The sequence below is a fragment of the Labrus bergylta genome, chromosome 14 (assembly GCF_963930695.1).
Source record: "Labrus bergylta chromosome 14, fLabBer1.1, whole genome shotgun sequence".
Taxonomy (NCBI): Eukaryota; Metazoa; Chordata; class Actinopteri; order Labriformes; family Labridae; genus Labrus; species Labrus bergylta.
The window spans coordinates 7,962,151-7,981,796 of NC_089208.1; the positions used below are offsets into that span (position 1 = coordinate 7,962,151).

At 38.9% G+C, this 19,646-nt stretch overlaps 1 protein-coding gene across 5 annotated transcripts in view; it reads right to left on the bottom strand.

Annotated features, from left to right (window-relative positions):
• The window catches only part of LOC109995255 (arrestin red cell), a 29,613-nt gene that overhangs the window by 8,668 nt on the left and 1,299 nt on the right, over positions 1–19,646 (bottom strand). For all 5 annotated transcript variants that reach the window (XM_020648917.3, XM_020648919.3, XM_020648916.3 and 2 more), the window contains exons 2-11: positions 8,346–8,376; positions 6,865–6,925; positions 6,383–6,427; positions 5,928–6,025; positions 5,722–5,820; positions 4,327–4,386; positions 4,110–4,177; positions 1,290–1,425; positions 1,073–1,157; positions 688–760 (exon numbers count right to left, since the gene is read on the bottom strand). In XM_020648917.3, the coding sequence (XP_020504573.1) occupies positions 688–760; positions 1,073–1,157; positions 1,290–1,425; positions 4,110–4,177; positions 4,327–4,386; positions 5,722–5,820; positions 5,928–6,025; positions 6,383–6,427; positions 6,865–6,925; positions 8,346–8,376 (756 nt within the window). The remainder of the gene's footprint in view (positions 1–687; positions 761–1,072; positions 1,158–1,289; positions 1,426–4,109; positions 4,178–4,326; positions 4,387–5,721; positions 5,821–5,927; positions 6,026–6,382; positions 6,428–6,864; positions 6,926–8,345; positions 8,377–19,646) is intronic.

Here is a 19,646-nt window from a genome sequence, read left to right on the forward strand (position 1 = left end):
GGAAACTATTGAAGCAGACTAAAACATGATGAAAACCTAAAAATGTGTTCAAGGTTCCACCAATCAGGGCATACGGGAGAGAAAAGTTTCAACCAATCAAAAACACAAATAAATCATCTCTTCAGGCCGGGTAAAGCTCATATATTAACTTCAAACTGGTTTGACTGGGCTGCTGTTAACAGGGTTAAACTGGTTATTAAAAGCCACTTTAAGCTTCAAATGAAGTGGACCTGTTCTTTGAATCTGTGTATCTCTTGATGTTTATATAGAACTTACAAAACAGGAAACATTTTCTGAATGTGGGTTTGGAGAGGCTTTGACCTTAATCAAATCAGATACCCACTTTAAACTCACTCTGAACTATCACTTCTTTAAGCCCCTTTTTCGACCAGTTCAAACTGGTTTAAACCCAGTTTACCTCTAGTTTAAAGTCATTTATTGTTAGTTTGAACAGTTGTAAACCATTATTGTTGTTTAAAATCAGTTAAAACCAGTTTAAATAACTAAAACTAATTTATATAAATATCACTCCAGTATATAAAAATGTCTGTAGAATTCCTCATAAGCAGAGTTCTGTTGATCCATGATTTTAACCAATAAATATTGAACTAGGTTAAGACCTCCATGAAAACCACAGGTGGAGATTTTTCTACTGGGATTTCTGGGAGACATTACACTGGGACTTACTCTGCCTCCTGTTGGGCCACTGGACATTTGTACTGGGCAGTGCTGAACAGGCAGATGTCTGCATACTGACGCACTGCAGACACAGAGACAAAGTTAAAATTCAAGACATCTAACAACAGTATTTTTTTTATTTTATTTTTTAAATCAAAGAATCAAAAACAGAAATCATTCATCAGGTTTGAATCTAAATGAGAGAGAAAAAAAAACACATTCAAACCAAAAATCCAGAGATTATACTGCCTGTCGCTGGTTGTGAAAATGATGAAAACAAACAGCAGGTGGAGCTAATACTCAAGATGTTTTCATCAAACCGTCTCAGAGTAAAAAAGAAAACAAAAGGAGGAGAAAGAAAGAAGAAGCAGAAAGAGGAAGAAGAATTATTTACCTGAGATCTTGACTCTTTTGACCGTCTTGGTGGAGTTGTTGGTGACGTGAACGTTGACGCTGATGGGCTCTCCGTGATAATACAGCTACACGCAAAGCATCATGGGAGAGAAAAATATTTATTAGTGTTATCAAAACATGTTTTAAGGAGAATGTGTTCATTTCAAAGTACAGAGGTGATCATACAGCTATCCCTGTGTGTGTGTGTGTGTGTGTACCTCTTTGTCCAGAGACGCCTCCAGGTGTAGGGATCTGTCAGACATCAGGAAGTTTCGGGTCGTCTCCACCATGGGCTGAGGACCGGGTTTCTCTGGAGCGTACTGAACCTTCCTGATCACCAGACGCACTGAGTTTCTGAAAAACAAACGACACTTCATACACATTCCACATGTGGTGTGAAACCTCTTAACACCATATACATGTGTTTAAATCAGTCCATATCATTTTTTATAAACGGGTTTAAAATCCAATTCAGAACAGTTTAAACTCAAATCACTGAATTTCTTTCTGGTTCAAATCAGTCAAACTCTAAAGTTTAGTCTAGTTTAAACCTGCTTAAACCACCTCATCTATATCTATATTCATACTGGCCCTCACTTATCAAACGTACGTACGGCTGAAAAATGGGTGTACGGTCATTTCCACGCAAAGTTCGGCACTTATCAATTTGGACGTGAGCGGAGGGTTACGCTCAAATCTCACGACAGGTCTCAGTTCGTGTACGCACGTTTTCAACTCAGTGTGCAGCGAATGTGTCTGTTGGAGAATCATATCATACTATAACAGTGCTTGTTAAGATGGATAGATAGAGGTTCACAGATTTACTGTTAGATAAGATATCTAAAATGTATTTTATATTACGCTTCACCTCTAATGATCTCTGTAGGCTACATTGCTTTTTAAATAATGTTGAGCAGCGCGAGCTGTCGGGTGATGTGTGGAGCTGTGTTATATTTTATGTATTTTTTTTACATTTTATGATTTTTTTTACATATTATGTTTGTTTAATCAATTTACTTTTTTTTTTTTTTTAAAGATTAGAGAGGCTGCTTTCGGTAATTAGTACATGCTAAACATTCACGCTGCAGAAAATACTGAGACAAATTAAAACAGAAAAACTACAAACAGTTCATTTAAAAAGGACATAAAAACTTCCAGAGATACTAAATACAACTTTTAGCCACTGAAATATGAAATATTTAGGAATACAGAACATTAGCTCATAACTAATCGGTATGTCCGGAGATTAGAATAATAAATACGCTGATGTGCCACGTGCGTAATTGCGCACAGCAGACGCACATAGGCCAGAGACTACATGTGACATAATAACAAATAAAGAAATCCATGGGCTGTAAGACGGAGTCAGGACCTTCTTGTGTTAAATTCTTCTGTTTGGAAAGAAGGCTAATCGGATGAGAAGTGCACATTGCACAGCGTTTGGTCAAACACTTCATTCATGTGATGCAGGACGTTTCAGGTTTCTCTTCTCTTTTAAAGCCTCATTAATGGGGGCGCGCTGGTGGCGCAATGGTTAGGGCGCGCGTCCCATGTGTTGAGACTCTCGCCTCCACCCGTGGCCCCTTTCTGCATGCCATTCCCCGCTCTCTCTCCCTGGTTTCCGACTCTATCCACTGTCCTATCTCTGCATTAAAGGCACGAAAAGCCCAAAAAATAAATCTTTAAAGTCTCATTAATGGCGAGCACGGAGCCGATTTGTGCAGCCGACGTTATCCAACACAGATGCAGGTTCGCCTGCACCACTTGTGTCTGATATTGAGGCTGAACCGATGAAGGAAGCCACGGCTGGCGTCCTCCGGTCCGGGTGCTGCTTCTTTTAAGACCCGCTACACTAGGATACATTGTCGCGATCGTTTGGTCTGACCAGGTTTTTTTAATATCACATCATATCAACATATCACAGAGCTTTAATCCAACATTTCAGGCTGCCAGACAACACAATGTTATTCCTCTTTACTTGTCTCTGTTATGGTGTCACTCAGGTCATATCTCGTTTCTCTTCTTTTCCGTATTAAGTATCTCCAGCTGCGAGGACAGCTGAGCCGTGAATATATAGGGGCGTGGTATTTAAATGACGATCGTTTCCAGGCGCCACACTTAGCATACGCATGACCGGGTGTTGATGTGATCAGCCAGATATGCACGTTTCATAGGTCCCACGTGGACCTTGTCGTGCGATGATCTCTACACCCATACCTGCGCTGGTTTGTACACCAGATTGTTAAGTGAGGGCCAATGAACCCTGTTTTAAGTTTATTTAAACTCACTGAAAAACAGTTTTTCTCTGTTCTAAAGAACATTTGACTCAATTCACTAGGTTATAGGAAGATCATTTCATCAGTTTGTGATTCGAGTCTGACTGCTAAAACTGAAACAAGAACTAAGGTCACATCTGACAATTCACTTCCAAATCAGTTTTTCTGGTCGTTATTTTCTCTATTCATTTTTAGTTTATAAATGTCAAAAATAACAAACAAAAATGTATTAATGTCACACTCTAGTTTGGTTCCACTGTAAAAAAACAAAAAAAACAAAAACAAAACTTAATTTATTTAATTATTTTTTCAAATAGGACAATGAAAAACTACAAATCCTCGAACCTCAGAGGCCACAAAACAAAGAAATACAAGAAAAAAATGCCGAAAAAGTAAATAATTCGCTCTGATCAGAACTATAAACCTTTGACAGGCTCAGGATATTAACAAAGTTTAAAACCTCGTGATTTTTCAGATTGATTCATTACTTGTTTATTTAACAGGGACACATGCAGTAAACATTGCTTCACAAGTTAAATACAAAGTCAATGTCATGCATAAAAGTTTCAAGCCTTGGCTAATTTGAAACCCCTGTCCCTGGCTAGGCTTTTATGATTAAAACTGAATTATTAGACTAAACTGTTTTAGATTCAGATGTGTTCATGATGAAACTGTGTGTGAGTGTCATGTTTCAGACCCTCTGTGGTCTCATTCAAACACACACAAACCCTCTCAACAGGACTTCTGCAGGTGTGAACTCACCTCTTGTGAATCTTCTCTTCTATCGACTTGGCACAGAAAGCTCTGATCTCAAAGTCGACACCGCAGGCCTGCAGGGGGGGGGGGGGGAGAGAGAGAGAGAGCCTGAATCAGTCAACACAGCCTGACACTACAGATACTAATGCTTTAATCTTATTCAACTTAAAAACACACAAAGACTCAATCTCCTGTTTAAGTGTAGCTTGTGTGCATTTGTTACCTTCCCAGTGTCCTCTGGGCCGGGCTGTAAAGTGACTGAACAGGGGAGGTTCTGAGGAATCTGAAATCAAACACAGTTTGTTCATTCAACAGGTTTACCTTTACTCTTTATTCAGTCTTTGTTTTCTCTGTGATCAAAGCTTGCGTCTTCAGTCTAACGGCTGAAAAAAAAAAAACTAGTTCTGCATCATTATGTGGTCCTTTTTGGCCAAAAAGTCCCAGGGACTAAATGTAGGCAAGACATAAGGAAAATCAGCTGTTTTCAGATACAGATAAAGTATCAGAGTCCACAGTTATAATATTAAACAGTTTTTGCCTCTAGATCAATGTTACGTGTTATCAGACGTATCAACAGTATCAATGAACGAGTGGAAAATAACATAATACAGGTGAGCAGAAAAAGTATGAAGCAGCTTTAATATGTGCTTAAAGATTGAACCCCTAACTCAACCCCTGTGTGATGTAAACATCTATATATATATATATAAACATTAAAATATTCCACAAAAACACATTTTTGGTCATGAAACAAAAGATGTAAAAAAAAAACACAAAACATTTCATTAGCATAAAGTGAATGTTTATGCAGATGAACTTCACAGCTGTTCCCAGGTGCATTTAACTCCAGAAACTAAGAAATATTCAGGAGTTTTATGCATGTGTGAAAATAGCCTTAAGACCTTTTTAGAGTTCCATGTTTTAGTTATTTTGTCTGAAGAAACATAAAACAACGGTATCGTTTATTTCACAAAACTACATACCGGTAGATGTCATACTTTATGTATTTTGTTTTTTTATGCGGCTGTTCTTTGAGTATTAAATGACCCAATGATTACACTAAAGAAAAGGGAAACAGAAAAAGAAATGCCTCTCTCAAAGTCCAAAACCTTCTTTAAACCCAGAGGAAACTAGCTGCACGTAAAGTTTCATTTCTCTTCTCCCTCTCTCGGCCGCTCAGTGCCTCGTTAACTACAGTCACTTCCTGTTTCCTGTAATCAGAACTGTTGTAGTTCCTGAGTTTGTCCAAAATCTGGGAAAGTTCCTGCAGTGGAGACACCCTGCATAAACTCTCAAATGTTTTCACATCAAACAAGAAGTAAATACAAGTTTGTTTCTCTCTATGTGATATATTCCTCTGTTTGTAACCTGTTGTCTTGCCTTGTTGGAGAGCTGACTACAATCAATAAACATCAGAAAAACATGCGTCTTTCATCCCAATACTGAAACTTAAGTCCTCCCATTCTGTTTCATGTTTGCACCAGGCTGCACACACCAGCTGCAGCACACAGAGACACACAGGGACTATTTCAGGACAGGGAGATAATAGTTCATCTTGGTTGTGATGTGAGAAATGCTAGGTAAAGTTCCTGTGAAGAAATGAGACATGCAGACTCACAGTGAAGTAAAAAGGGTGCGCATGTTGGCCCAGTTTCTTCAGCAGCCTCTCCTGCAACCTGCTGTTGGGTTTACGCTCCTCAGGAACCGGAGGGAACGCCTGAGAGAAAGACAGAGAGGAGGAGATGAGAGGCTGATATTTATCTTGTTCTAAAGCTGAGCAGCATCCTCAGGTGGATTCAAGTCAGACGAGGACTGGATTCTGACCTGGAAGGTGGAGATGTAGAGGTCCTTCCTGAAGGACAGACCGAGCACGTCCAGGTCCTCACGGCCGTAACGAAATGCACAGGTGAGAGTGACAAAGACTACAGGAGGAGGAGGAGGAGGAGGAGGAGGAGAGACATTTGGTCCAGATGTTGTTTATTCAAACTCACAGGTTGGCAGATTCTGACATTTCATTTGGCTTCTCATAAAGATGTAAAAGTGAGGTTTATGTCTATTACAGGCAGACGGATGCAGAGGAGGAGACACTGACTTAATTCCACAAATACAGCTCAACATTTCAGAGTCTTGTCAATGTATTAGTGCTGTAGAAATTTGCTGTAGAGATTTTTTTTTTTTTTTTGGACCAGATCCTGAAGTTAAGCATCCATCAGAGCCCGTCCCTGGACCTCACACTGACTTTTAAAAACACTTTCATGTAGATGAGGTAGCTGCCCTACCTTTTCTGTCCTTCAGATACTCGGGGTCGACGAGGATCACTCCATCTGTCAGCAAGAAGGAAGAGAAACAGCCGAGTCATCAAAAAAAACAAAAAAACAAAACCAGAGTCCAGAGAGTCCAGAGATCTGCTTCTACTGCTCGTTGTACTATTATTTCTGCTCTGTTTCTGTACAAACCTGAACGTAGTTGTAGTTTCAAACATCAATTAATGCATAAATCATTTAAATGTCCTTTCACTTAATCTTAACAAATAACTACCTGAACTTGACAGATGACTATACTTTTATGTACAATGAAACTTATAAAATGCAACAAAATCTGCAGAATATTTCTTTCATTAATAATTATGACACTCGTCGTTGCAGGACTTTAAGAAAGGGTTTTAAATGTTTCCTTTTTCAGCAAAAAGCATCCAATCAAATAAACCTCTTAAGTAAACCAAACGCTTTAAATGTAGAAACATGTAGATGTTCTGACTCACCCACAGGGTCCACATGGTCCAGGTGATCCACAAAGTCTCTCTTTCCAAGATAAACTGTCACCTGCAAAAAACAATCCCAGCGCCCGGTTCAGTTATCTGCTCTCTTTGTCTCTCTTGTCCTCTCGCTCCAGCACCGTCAGAGTATAATACACCTTTTTATTTTACATTCAGCGCTGTCACGTCTAAAAAGCTTTGATATGTCGATGTGTTGTAGAATGATCACATAAGAAAAAACATTGATAATAAACGGATAAAAACAAGTTAAAACTTAGTTTTAACTTGTTTCTAACTGCAGTAAAATAATAAAAAGGTGAAGTATGTTACAATCTGGCTGATGTAGAATTCTTTCTGTGAGGTAAGAAAAGAGATGAAGAAGTAAACTTCTCTGTGTGTCTGTCATGTTCATCATCAGACTCCATGTGAATTACACTTTAAATCTGATAAAAGTTCAATTTGACAAACCACAACTGTATTATTTACATGAAATAACGTTCCTTTTAGAAAAATAAATAGAAAATGTTTTTTTTTTTTTTTTTTGCCAAATTGATCCACAAAAAGTCACCATAATACAGAATAGTATAAAGAATTACAGTGTAAGGAGGGAGGACCCCTGGACCCCCCAGGCTTAATTCTATTTACCATCTTTGCTCTAATTGTTGAAATGAACACATGAGCTTTTTATCACATTTTAAACAGGGCACATTCATCTGTAAAATAGATAAGGTTTTAATCATTAATTAGCCTTCCTACACAATTATTAGAATGGTTTAAGTTGCTTGTAAAAGTGCTGAGTCAGTGTTCATATTTGTTACATCTGCACATGAACAAGGGAGGAAAGGAGCTGCCACTCCGACCTCATTATTAACCAGGATCAATCCCTGTTGTAGAGTCGATAAAGTTCATCTGTTTGTTTCTCTATTACTACTATAGACATCAATTAGAAATGTATCAATAGAAGTAGATGTCTAAAATGAGGGTAACTGGTATTGATTGGTGCCATTTGTAAAAAAATACAAAACAAAACAGCTTTAGTACACTGTGATGTAAAAATGACTAACAACAACAGTTTTGTGCTTAGAGAGTTTAATGTTAGTCAGAGTTATCAACACTACGCTAAAGCTACGTTACTAAATCAGTTAAATGCTTTTAGAATATTTCAATAAATAACAAATATACATTTTTATATTTATACGAGTTTATAAAACACAAAACAGCAGCTCAGTGTAGTTGGGGACTATTTTCAGCGGCAGATCATTAGATAGTTGGTGCTGTAGTGTTTATAGCAGCAGGTCAGTTCTTATAGAATTGTATTCATCTTTTCTGAACTCATTCTGGTAGAATTATTCTCTCTTTGTATTATCACGTCTATTCTGATTATATTTGAGCCCAAACAGGTTTTTATATTGAAACATTTCAACAGCAGAGCGAGCAGTACTTCCCCCCCTGTGTGTAAGAGTGTGTAAACAAACGGGCTGACTCACCTTACAGTTGGGGCTCGACTTCTTGAAAACTCTGAGAGGTTTGAAAAGAGGAAGAAAAAGAGGGGAAGACAAAAGAAGAAGAAAAAGCAACATATGAGTTTATCCATTTCATTTGTGGGTTGAATGTGTCTCCATAAACAAAGAAGTGAAGAGATGTACCGTATTTAAAAAAAGGGAAACATCTCAGTGAGTAATCATGAATGTTCTGTGTAAATAATCAGAGGAAATATCAGAAGTTCAAACACACCGCTGTTTATTTCACCACAGCAGGAAGCCGAGGAGGAAGTGCTTATAGAGACATCGAGTGGGGGTTATTATGGGATGTCACCACAGAGCTTTAAAGCAACAATATATAATAATCCACGTATACTAGATAACACCTTGAAAAAACACTGGACAATAGTTTGGGGATGTTTTTTAGACAGTTGGCAGATTTAACTTTACTCAACAATGGAAATGCTCTGGCTGGTGAACTGTATCATGCAGAAGCACGTCCATGCCGGGCCTAAGGAAGTGTTCCGCGCTGAAGACTTGGGAAAACTCACACTAGTCAAACAAGCTGGACTTTTGAGGGTGAAGTGCTCTTGGGCACGGTACGGACTGGTTAATGTGAGTGCGCCTTTAATGAGCTTTTCCAGGTAACTTTTGACTTTGAGAGCGGATGTACCAGCTGTATGAGGGGCGGCATTGAGGCCATGCATCATTTCCTTGAACCTGTTCAACATGTACCAGTAGATCTCATCATCATTACAAAGTTCATATTACAATTGGACTACTTTATATTTTTTCATGATTTCCCCTTTTGCACACAGCTATTTCTGGAATCCAGTTCCTCTTTAATCCCTTTAGAAAAAGATGTTTTTCTTCAATAGCTGACAAAATTGTATTTGTAATTCAAACTGGATTTATCGCCCAATCCTAGACACTGAAGACACAGAAACCATGGCTCAGTCGCCTCCTTTAAAGTCATTGGAATAAAGAGGGTTCCTCCTACATAGCTATCATGTGACGTTACACGCTCCCATCCAGCTGAACGCTATGGAGGAGTTGCTGGTCTCAGTTGTCCTCTGTGTTTTTATCAGTTACATTTTTAATTTTTCAACCTCACCTTCCCCTTGAAGTAGGAAAATAGTTCTGTGTCATGATAATTGTCATTCCAAGCATGTTGTGGTATTTAAAACTATCTGCATCGATACATGTATTTGCAAGGAGTGCATGACGACATATTGCCATATCGATTTTTTTGGAGCAAAGCAACTAGGAGACATAAATGTATGGAGACTAATCAGCACTCCGGCTGCTGATTGGATTCAGTGCAGCTGCAGCCTCGTTAAAAAAAACACCTGTGCATCGCCATAGCAACCCTGACGAAGCCGAGGGTGAAACTTTTAATGACTGATGGTATCCAAGGAGGAGCGAAACATTAAATAACCCTGCATACTGTCTTCACTTGAAGTTTCAATGTGTTTGACTACTTCCACAGTGTGTCGGGGTCTGCCTCCCCCTTCTGATCATTGAAAATAACTAATTATTTAATATTGTGTGTCTAGGACTTCTGTTTCCGTTGCCATGGTATCAAAACATATCAATATAGTCTGATTTGAACTAGTGTCATATAAAAGTTAAAAATTCTGGTATCAAAACAATCCAAAATTGAAGTTTTTTTAGCAGCCTTTGTGCTTCATTAGAGAAGAATCAGTTTCACAGCACTGGTGTGATACGATCACCATCTCCAACGACCACAACCATGAACAGGAAGTGACACACACACGGTTTCCTCTCCTCACTACATCTCTGGCCTGAAGCTGAAGTTATTGATCAGCTGGGAGGATCAGGAGAAACTCTGCAAGCACCAACACACTCTGAAACTTTGTGCTGCTCCCTTCCAGCTGATGACCGCTTCCTGTCCACACCCCCACAGTTATATTTAGATCACTTCAAAGCTCACATTAAAACTGATATACGGCTTTTCTGTGGCTCTGGTTTTGGCCGTTTATCACTGGTGCTGTTTTCAGCTGCAGCTAAATAATGAGCTGACGGAGTTCAGAGAGACGTCGCTCAGCTCTGACTTTGAAGAAAATAATCAGCCATTCAACAAGAATAAAAATAAATCAGTGGTTAGTCTGAATGAAAACTCCAGACAGCAGCAAGAAAGTCTGAATCAGATCAGCAGAAAAGCAGCAAATCTTCAGACTGGAAATGTTTGAACAAAAGAAGAACTGGCCTCAAAACAAGACTTCCAAGGTTAGAGCTGCTTTTAGATAATACCCGTTTTCATTTATATGAGACCAATCAATGTATTCATCCATGAAAACTTAAAGTTGAAATCATTCATCTGTCCAATTCTTACCTCATTTTATTATTCATTTATAATTCGAGCAAAAATGCTGACGTTTCACCCGTTCAGCTTCTGAAATGTAAATACTTGCTTGTTTTCTGACCTTAATATTGTTAAATTGTTGATTGGACAAAGCAGTCATCATTTCTGACATGTAGGTGAGCTGCAGCTAAGGCTGGAGACATTAGTGTCCTCGACATCCTCTGATTGGTTAGTTTGAGCTTCTGCCCTAAGCCAGGAGATACTGATTACCTAAACCAAAGTCCAACAGGTTGAAACATTATTTATAACTCACTTCATCAGGCTACTGAACTCTAATGATTGGTCTTGATGACAGATCTTGATGGTTTTATACATTCTCAGTTTACCTGTCGTTACCTGATGAACTCTCATTTATGTAGAAAACGTTGTTCACAGTGTATGTTGTGTCTGTGTTTCTATATATTTGACGTGGAACCAGTTTTCAGTTGAGGCTTTCAGCATCACTCTCAAATATCCGACTGCTGCTGGACTCGGGTCTGAAAACGCTGCTGAATATTCCTCACGTTTCTCTATTTTCCGTCAGAAATCGGAGCTCGTTTTGAGCAAGATGATCTCTGGAGACTGATCCTCAGACTGTTTGATGTTTAACAGTTAATCAGGAGGATTGTGACCTGTGAACAAAATGCTCTGTGTACTATAAGTTACTGAATCCTAGCAACAACGAAAAAAAAACATTAATCTCTGGAAGTTTGAATATTCATGTTAAAATAGGCAGCATGTGCAAGCTTAGGAGCAGCTCACCTCTTTGTGTTTGTTAATACTAGTTGTTGGCAATGACTCTTTTCAATCCTGACAGAAAATAGAAACTATTGTTATGATTGACATCTTTCCATACATAAAGCTCTGAGTGCAGTCAGTTTAAATATCTGCTGAACTCTTTGACTGCGTTTGACTTTTTAAAATCCCTTTAACACAGAAACGGTTAAAATCCTTTTACGTTTCACACATTTCTTTTTTTCAAATAAAATAAAAGGTGCAGCACTTGAATTGATTCTTGGAGTTTTCTGTTTTAAATGTCAGAAATAATCCTCCAACAGGATGCAAATGTGACAAGCAAAGTCTGAACTGACCAAGTGTTTGCATAATGTCTCCATTGCTCTGTTGGGAAACAGGAAACCTTAAACTGGTCGAACTAGTTCCTTTAGCTCGGAGCTGTGAAGAGAAATATGAAGGCAATTCTCTTTCCCTCAAGTTTCGTCCTGAGCTGTGAGAAACAAAACGACTACATCGGTATAAAAATATCCGTCTGCAAACCGTGGGAGCAGACGCAAGACTGTAATTAACTTAAACTGTACGCAGTGAACGGTCATGTCACCAGAATTCAAACTTCAACACCATTCAAGTAAAAAAAAATCAAACAATACCAAAAACTTTATGCTTGATTGTAAAATCCTCATTTACAAATATTTACAAGTTATATAATAAAGTGAATTCACAAGAAACGCTCAGGTGTCATTCCATTTTTGTCAATAGAGGTTGGTCAAACTTTGTTTTTATTCTTTCAAAATTGTAAAATAAAATCATTAAGAGATACTTCAATATTAAAATGTAGTTAATATGTTTTTAAATTAGTTACAGCTCTGTGTGCAACTGAAAAGGTAACCTACAGATGATTTAGCAGCACGCAAACTTGAGAGACGGCTCCTAAAGGACTGTATTTAAAATCAGGTGTTTGATTCTCTGTGTGTGTGTGTGTGTGTGTGTGTGTGTGTGTGTGTGTGTGTGTGTGTGTGTGTGTGTGTGTGTGTGTGTGTGTGTGTGTGTGTGTGTGTCATGTGAGGCAGAATTGTCCGACGGGGGAAAACTCTGGACTAGAAAACAGCCGGTTGCTGTAAACACTTTTCACGCTCGACTGGCTGCTTCCTAAACTTTCCAGGCGGGTACACAAATCATAGCAGCGAGCGGCGAGCGGCGAGCCTCTGATCCACCTGCAGTAAGCTGGTCTGCAGGGATGCTGCAGGTAAACAGACCGTGGAAAGTCCCGCCCTACTGTGACATGGATCGTTCACCTGCACCTGAACCAACGTCAGTTTCACGGCTCTGTGTCCGGCTGTTGTTGTTGTTGTTTTTTCATCCAACAGATGATTTAAATTGTTTGGGGTTTTAGTGGTGACTTTATTGTCCCATAAAAGAGAAAAAAACAGTTTTAAAATGTTCCAGCTGCTGCAGAATTACAAGACCTTAGACTGTTTGTATGAAAATAGCATCTTTAAAAAGACACATTAACGTTGTTACAGACCGAAGAATAAAGATTATATATATATATATATCTCATTCAACAGAAATGTCTTCGAGGACTGTTTTTATATGCAATTTTTTTTTTTTCCTAGTTTAGAGGTTACTGAAAGGTTATAAAATGTGGAAAGGTTTTTACAGAGACTTAAACTTTAGTGCACATATTATTTTCTATTAGATATATATTATCATTATTTGCAGCTGTAAAGGAATCTGTCTCCTTTTTGTCAGTTAATTATTAACACGTTACTCAAGCTTTGTAGTTACTCCCTGTTGTAAAAGATATCTGTCTCTCATTCAGTGTTTTTAGAACCTGTTTCTTTAAGACTCACATTGTGTTTTTTGACAGTTCCATTTGACATGGATTCCCTCCTCACCAATCTTTTGAAAAAAGATGTAGTTTCTTAAAGTTTTGGGACTTTTCTTTTCTATCATCACATTAAAACACGAGGTGTTAAAAAATATTGAAGTATCGAAAATCTTGAAAATCTTGTTGCTGAAACATCGCCGACATATTTGAGCAATTTAGACGGTGCGCAGGAGTTTCCTTGCAATTTTTTTGAAATTGCCAGGCCTGTAACAAATTGTTTTTCCCAACAGAACCATCACGGCGTGGACGTCATGGTTTGGCGCATGCAGTCATACGACCAATACGTCTGAGTGGAGAAAGCTAGTCACACATGGCGGTATCCACACCTCCTTAGGTTGCGTTGTAACGTTTGTAATATAGCAAATATATGGGAGCAACTAACAAGATGACAGAGCGCCGCTAGAACATCTGCCTGCTTCTTTAAAGCAGTTGCGTGGGTAAACTTCAGGTTCACAGTGTGAACTGTCATTGGAAACACGCTAATGAATATAAGAAGGCATCACCCAGAGGGGCCAATCGTGGTAGCTAGGCAACAGATAACAGGTGTCCAACAACAACAAAACCTGGATATAAAAGTAGAGAGGAGGGGGGAGATATTACTGAAGTAAATATATCTTTAAGGCTTTGTACCCATACCAAACAGTAGAGGACCCCGGCTTCAGGTGGGAATGAAACACCAACATCCCATCCAGTGTGCACATCCGCCAATCCGTGATCTTTTCCTGCAGCCTCTACTCACTAACAACAATGTGACAACTGTGTGAAATCATAAATGGTAGGGATTCATGATGGCTCCTGAAGGCACATATGGATGTTTTTTTATTTCTGTTTATTTTGCATAATTTTGTCGTTAAGCTTTCCTTGTTTCCATGTTTAACACACTCCAGGCTGTACCAACTACCAAAAGTAGATCCAAAATAAACTTTATAGAACAAACTGTCTATTCTCTGTTCTAACACTCGTACAGAACTGTATCCCTGAAACCGAGGTATTAACCAAACCCTGATCTCTGTGAACTGTTAACACCCCAAGAGAAATGACCCAATATACCTGGGTACCTTGGAGTTCGCTGTGGTATCAAAACAGGTATCATGGTTTGATTTCTACCAGTATCGCATTGAAGTTAAAAACTAATGAACGGTTTCAGCCCAAGCTCTTTACGTGTAAATGGTTTAAATACTGTAAATGTTTCGAAATGGATTATTGCACATCAGGGAACTCCAACAGGACACGACCCTGTGTTAAATATAAACATCTCTCAGTGCAGATCAAAGAGCAGGAAACCATCTTTCCTTTCAGTCACAGTTCAGTCGATGAGAAACTCTCCAGCAGGACGGCTTCATGCTGAATCAGACATTTCAACACCAAAGTTAAAAAAAAACAAACAAACAAACATTTCAACACCAAAGTTGAACATCACACACGTTACACGACCGACGATTGGACTTCACTCTGAACACAGTGACTGAGAAACCCAGACTCTGACCCGCTTCATGTCGACGGCACTTCCTCATGTTCACTTGACTGTTTCCTCTCTACACTTCCTCTGCAGCACTCGAGTGTCCGCCCACACACACACACACACACACACACACACACAACATTAACAGGTCTCTACCTTCAAGAGGCTCATTATCAAGTAAACAGTCAGTGAATCTTCTTTTACATTCAAAAGCAGGAAAAGGAAAGAAAATCCCAAAAGTAGAGCAGAGCAGGAAAGAAAACTCCACTTCCTCATAGAACAGGTTTTAATTTGGGTCAGTCAGTCCTGATGACATGTAAAGGGGATTTTGTGTAACATATTTCAGGGATGAATGACTGACAGGTACAATTACTTCTGGCGTTTGTGCTCCGGTAGATTTCTTCAGCCTGCAGCAGTGAAACGGGCTGTAATGGCTGCAACATAACCCTTGATTTTGTCACCGACAGGCTCAGGTTATTATTCTGATTGTCTGAACACATTACAGAAAGGAGATGGACTTTTGTTAAAGAGGAAGATGACTTTTTTTTTTTTTATAACCAGAAATGGCAATTCCATCTCTCTCATCAAAGCAGAAGCTACTTGTCAACAGGCAAGGTAGTCAACTGCTTGGGGCCCCAGACCCTTCAGGGGTCCAAAAGCAGCAGTGACGGTGGGAAACCTCCACAGACCTCACTCTTGTTATCCTGCTGAACGCTGGTTGGAGAGTTGATTTTTGGCCTAGGGCCCGGTCAGACTCTATAATCGACACCGCCTAAAAGACACCAGACTCCATTGACAAAACCCTCTAATTTTACACAACAGCACACAGGAGTTTTTGACCTATCCCTGCCTTGCTCAGTAAGTTTGCTCTTGTTTTTTTTTTTAATATAAACAATATACTGTTGGATCCAAGCTAGCCATTTTCAACACCAAAGTCACAAAATAACACAAACAAACCAAATGTCTGAGACGAAAACGTTGGTGTTCTGAGAGGCAAAATTACTATGTTTTTCCCCATTGGAGTCTGGTGGTCGTGATGAGATGGTGAAAGAGTGGTTTTGGGGGGGGGGAATCTTTCTGGGAAATGTGTTTTTTTTTTCATTTTCTGATTTCAAATCTAAACTCCCTCCTACTGGGTGCAGCCCTCTGACACCCACACGGAGCAGGAGGAGGAAAGGTGGAGAGGGAACAGGTGGAGTGACACTGTATAAACTTTATAAATAAACATTTGGCTTGTAATTGTGTTGCTTGTTCAACCACTTGTAATGATGTTCATAGTTTTGTTTAGTCTAAATGACCAGTCTGTGATTGTAAGTTCTTATTAAACTAAAGCGCACCGTCTTGAGCTGCCTGTGACTCAAACAACGCTTCACCGTGGTCGCTGCACGTGTAAGTTAAAAAAAAAAAAAAAAAAAAAAAAAAAAATCAGCAGCACATCCGCCCTGTTTATGTATGTGGCCACAGCATTAACATGCACCAGCAAATCTGTGATTGTGAGTCTGCCTTCAGCGTCATGCCGGTGTAGTTGACACAGACTCTGCATGCACAGTGGTCAGTTCTCTGACTTTTCAAGGTGATATCGGACAGACTTATTGTAGATGTTATTAAACGTGAAAACTGGCGGTTTTGGTTTGCACCCAGCAGCACAAAAGTGGAAGCACTACGTTCTACAGACATCACACCTCCTGCGATGTGACCGTTGTGCACGCACACATCACGATCGGGAAGTTAAAGCGATACATCGTTCAGCTGTAGTGAGGATCCTTTCTGTAATGTTGTCAAGACACTCGGAAGTCGAAATGAGACACTTAGGCGGTAGTTTGATCAGCATTCATCAGAGTCTGTTTTGCTGGTGCAGGATTAAGAAATCTTCTGGACCAATATGTGTCGTATGTAAACAAAGGGCCCATGTTTAAAGTACTGGACTTCTCCTTAAGCACGTCTCATGCACATTATTTTACATCCCAAATGGTACAAAAGTAGAAACTCAACCCAAAACACAGCAGAGGACGTCAGAAAACTCCACGCCCTCAAAACATCGCTCTAATTATGATAGTTTAGCCCAACCTTTCTTTCATTTTGCTGACATTTATATCACCGGCTTAACGATGGAGACATTATAATAACAATGATTATAAAAAATAATACAGGTAAACCTGGCTGGAAGTACACAGAAGTCATCAGACAGGTTTGAACAGAACTCAATGAGCCGTTTAAACCTGCTGCTGCTGTAAACAAGAACAACAAAAACACTGGAGGTCAACGAGGAAACATAAAGTTCATCTGAGAGAACGGCAAAGGCTTTCAATCACGCAACGTCAGGAAAGTAAAGCAGAAGGATTTATGGGAATTTTTAACTTCTAATTAAATGCCTCTATGAATTCTAACTCGTCTGTATTTGTGGTCTTTCCAATAAAACCAAGATGTACTAGAGCTTTAGCAGTGAACTAACACAGATAATTAATGTTCAACTACTTTGACAATAAATCTCAATTTTCAAAACAAAAAAAAAACCAACAAAACATCTTGATCTAGTCTCTCTAATTTAAAAGGTATGGTGAAATGTAACAATAAACTGAATATCTTTTAAGTTATAGACAATTTAATCATGCTTCTTTGCTACTTTTAATTGGACCGTGGGAGAAAAAAACCCACAACATTTTTCACTATTTTATAGAGAAATCCATAAACAGAGAAAAGCAGCTCTGGTTAGCCTGAAGCAAAACCACAAGTGTTCTTAGTCATTCAAAGAAGCCGCTTGTTGTTGCAGTCCCTCGAGGTTTAAATAATGTAACTCAATAATAATTGGATATAATGAAGCCATTAGGCTGTGGGTTACATTTAGTCAGAACAGTTTTATATTTGTGTGGTCAGCTTGATGTTTTTCTTTGATAAAAAGCTGAAATGATTAAAGTCACTCTGTTAATACCTCAGCACTGAGCACTTGCTTCAGTTTTTTCGTGTCGCTTCTTTGATAAATCAAACTGGGTCACACAAACCGCAGGTACAACAGGAGGACATTCACGGTTACTTTAACAACAAACAGGTTCACCTTCCTGTGAACGTCTTTCTGACAAACACAAAACACATCATTAGTAGTTGAATGGAATGGTGTTCTCCTCCTCTCCCTCCATTGCCTTCTACAATCATTTCTCTTCTTTCAGTGACGCAATCTCTAACAAATGTCGCTGGTCCACTGGGTGTCTTCACACCAACAACACAGAGGATGCTATACTTGCTGCTAGCTCGTAGCTGGCTGCTACAACATGTTGGCTTCCACTGCAAAAACAAATAATAAGCCCATAAGAGGACGTTTTCATTTTGTGCACGTTGTATCAATTTAAAACAACAACACACAACTCTGATGACTACTGCATGAGCCAGAGAACGACTGGAAACCCTGAGGGACATTTGTTCAATAATTTCTGACATTTAAAAGACCAAACAATAAAATAGATTAAGTGAGATAATGAATGAATGAAAAGAAGTGTTGTAAGCATTATACAAGAAACACCCTTCACTAAGACATGCAGCTTAGAGACTTAGATACTTTTCAATATATAAGACAATCCAGTTTTCACTACTCAATGATTGATGATATCAAAAATGTACCAAAGCTTTAATAAAAACTACAGATTCATGACTACAGGTCATATTTTTAATCACGAGAATGAGGTCACCTCTCTAAATTGCTCAATTACGTTGGCAACGTTTGTGAGTGCATGAATTTGCCTGCAATTTTTGATAATTGAAAATAAGAAATGACCCAAAGTTGGGTGTCTATGGCTTCACTTTCTGCTGCAGTTGTATGAAAACAGGTTTTGATATTGTTTGATTCGTATCACATCAAAGTTTAAATTCTGGTTCTTGACATCCTCATGGCAGCTTTTCCAACAGATGAATGAGGAATTGTATGTAAAAATCAGCTGGAGCAGTCAGGAACTTTCCCCTGTTATATGTTGTTGTTTTATCATTGAGGGCAGCTGATCATTGAATCTATCCAATATCATGTTTATATGTTCAAAAGTCCAACTTTCTGCTTAGTGTTTGTCTTTCCCCCTGCTCGTTTCCTCTCCTCCCTTGTTTCCCACCTGTTTCCTAACAGGAAGTGACAGAGAGAGAGAGTTCAGACAGGAGTGAGAAGGTCTGTTTACTTAAATCTCAGTAAATGTCAGTGTCCGTTACAGAAGAAGGGACGCCCTGATTGTAAAGTTCAGTCACTATAAAAGCAGACGAGAAGAAAGCCTGAGCGCACCGCAAGTAAACAAAGAGGTGTGCAGATAATCCCACCAACCCGTGTTTATGTATGCATGTACATGACAAATATGCAGGACGTAAATAGCCTCAGATTAAAGCTGAGTCAGCGCTGTACTGTAGGAAATCTCCTTCTCAGCTGCAATACACCGAAAACAAACAAACATGTAAACAAGGCAGAAAACAAGAAAAATCCTTTAAACCCCAAGAGCTGATTCAGATGGGAAACATTTGTAGATTTACCTCAGATCAGAAGTCTGAAAACAGGATTTATAATTCTGATCAGGATCTGCAGATACACAACAATCCTAACACACTTTATGTAGAAAAAAACAGTAGGGCTATCATCAGAATATAAACCTTAGGTATCATAAAATAATTGGACATTTCTTGTTTAAATGATCAGAAACTGCAGGCAAAACTGAGCAACAATTATAATTTAGACAGTGTGCAGGACTTTGCCTGCAATTGCTGATGGATTTATTCCTCTCCTAAGCACCTGTTTTATAAAATAGTTTTTTAAAGATACTATCGATCATTAACTAAACAGCGATTGAATCCTTTTTAAAAAAGACAAGTAAACTAAAGTATGGAGAGCTT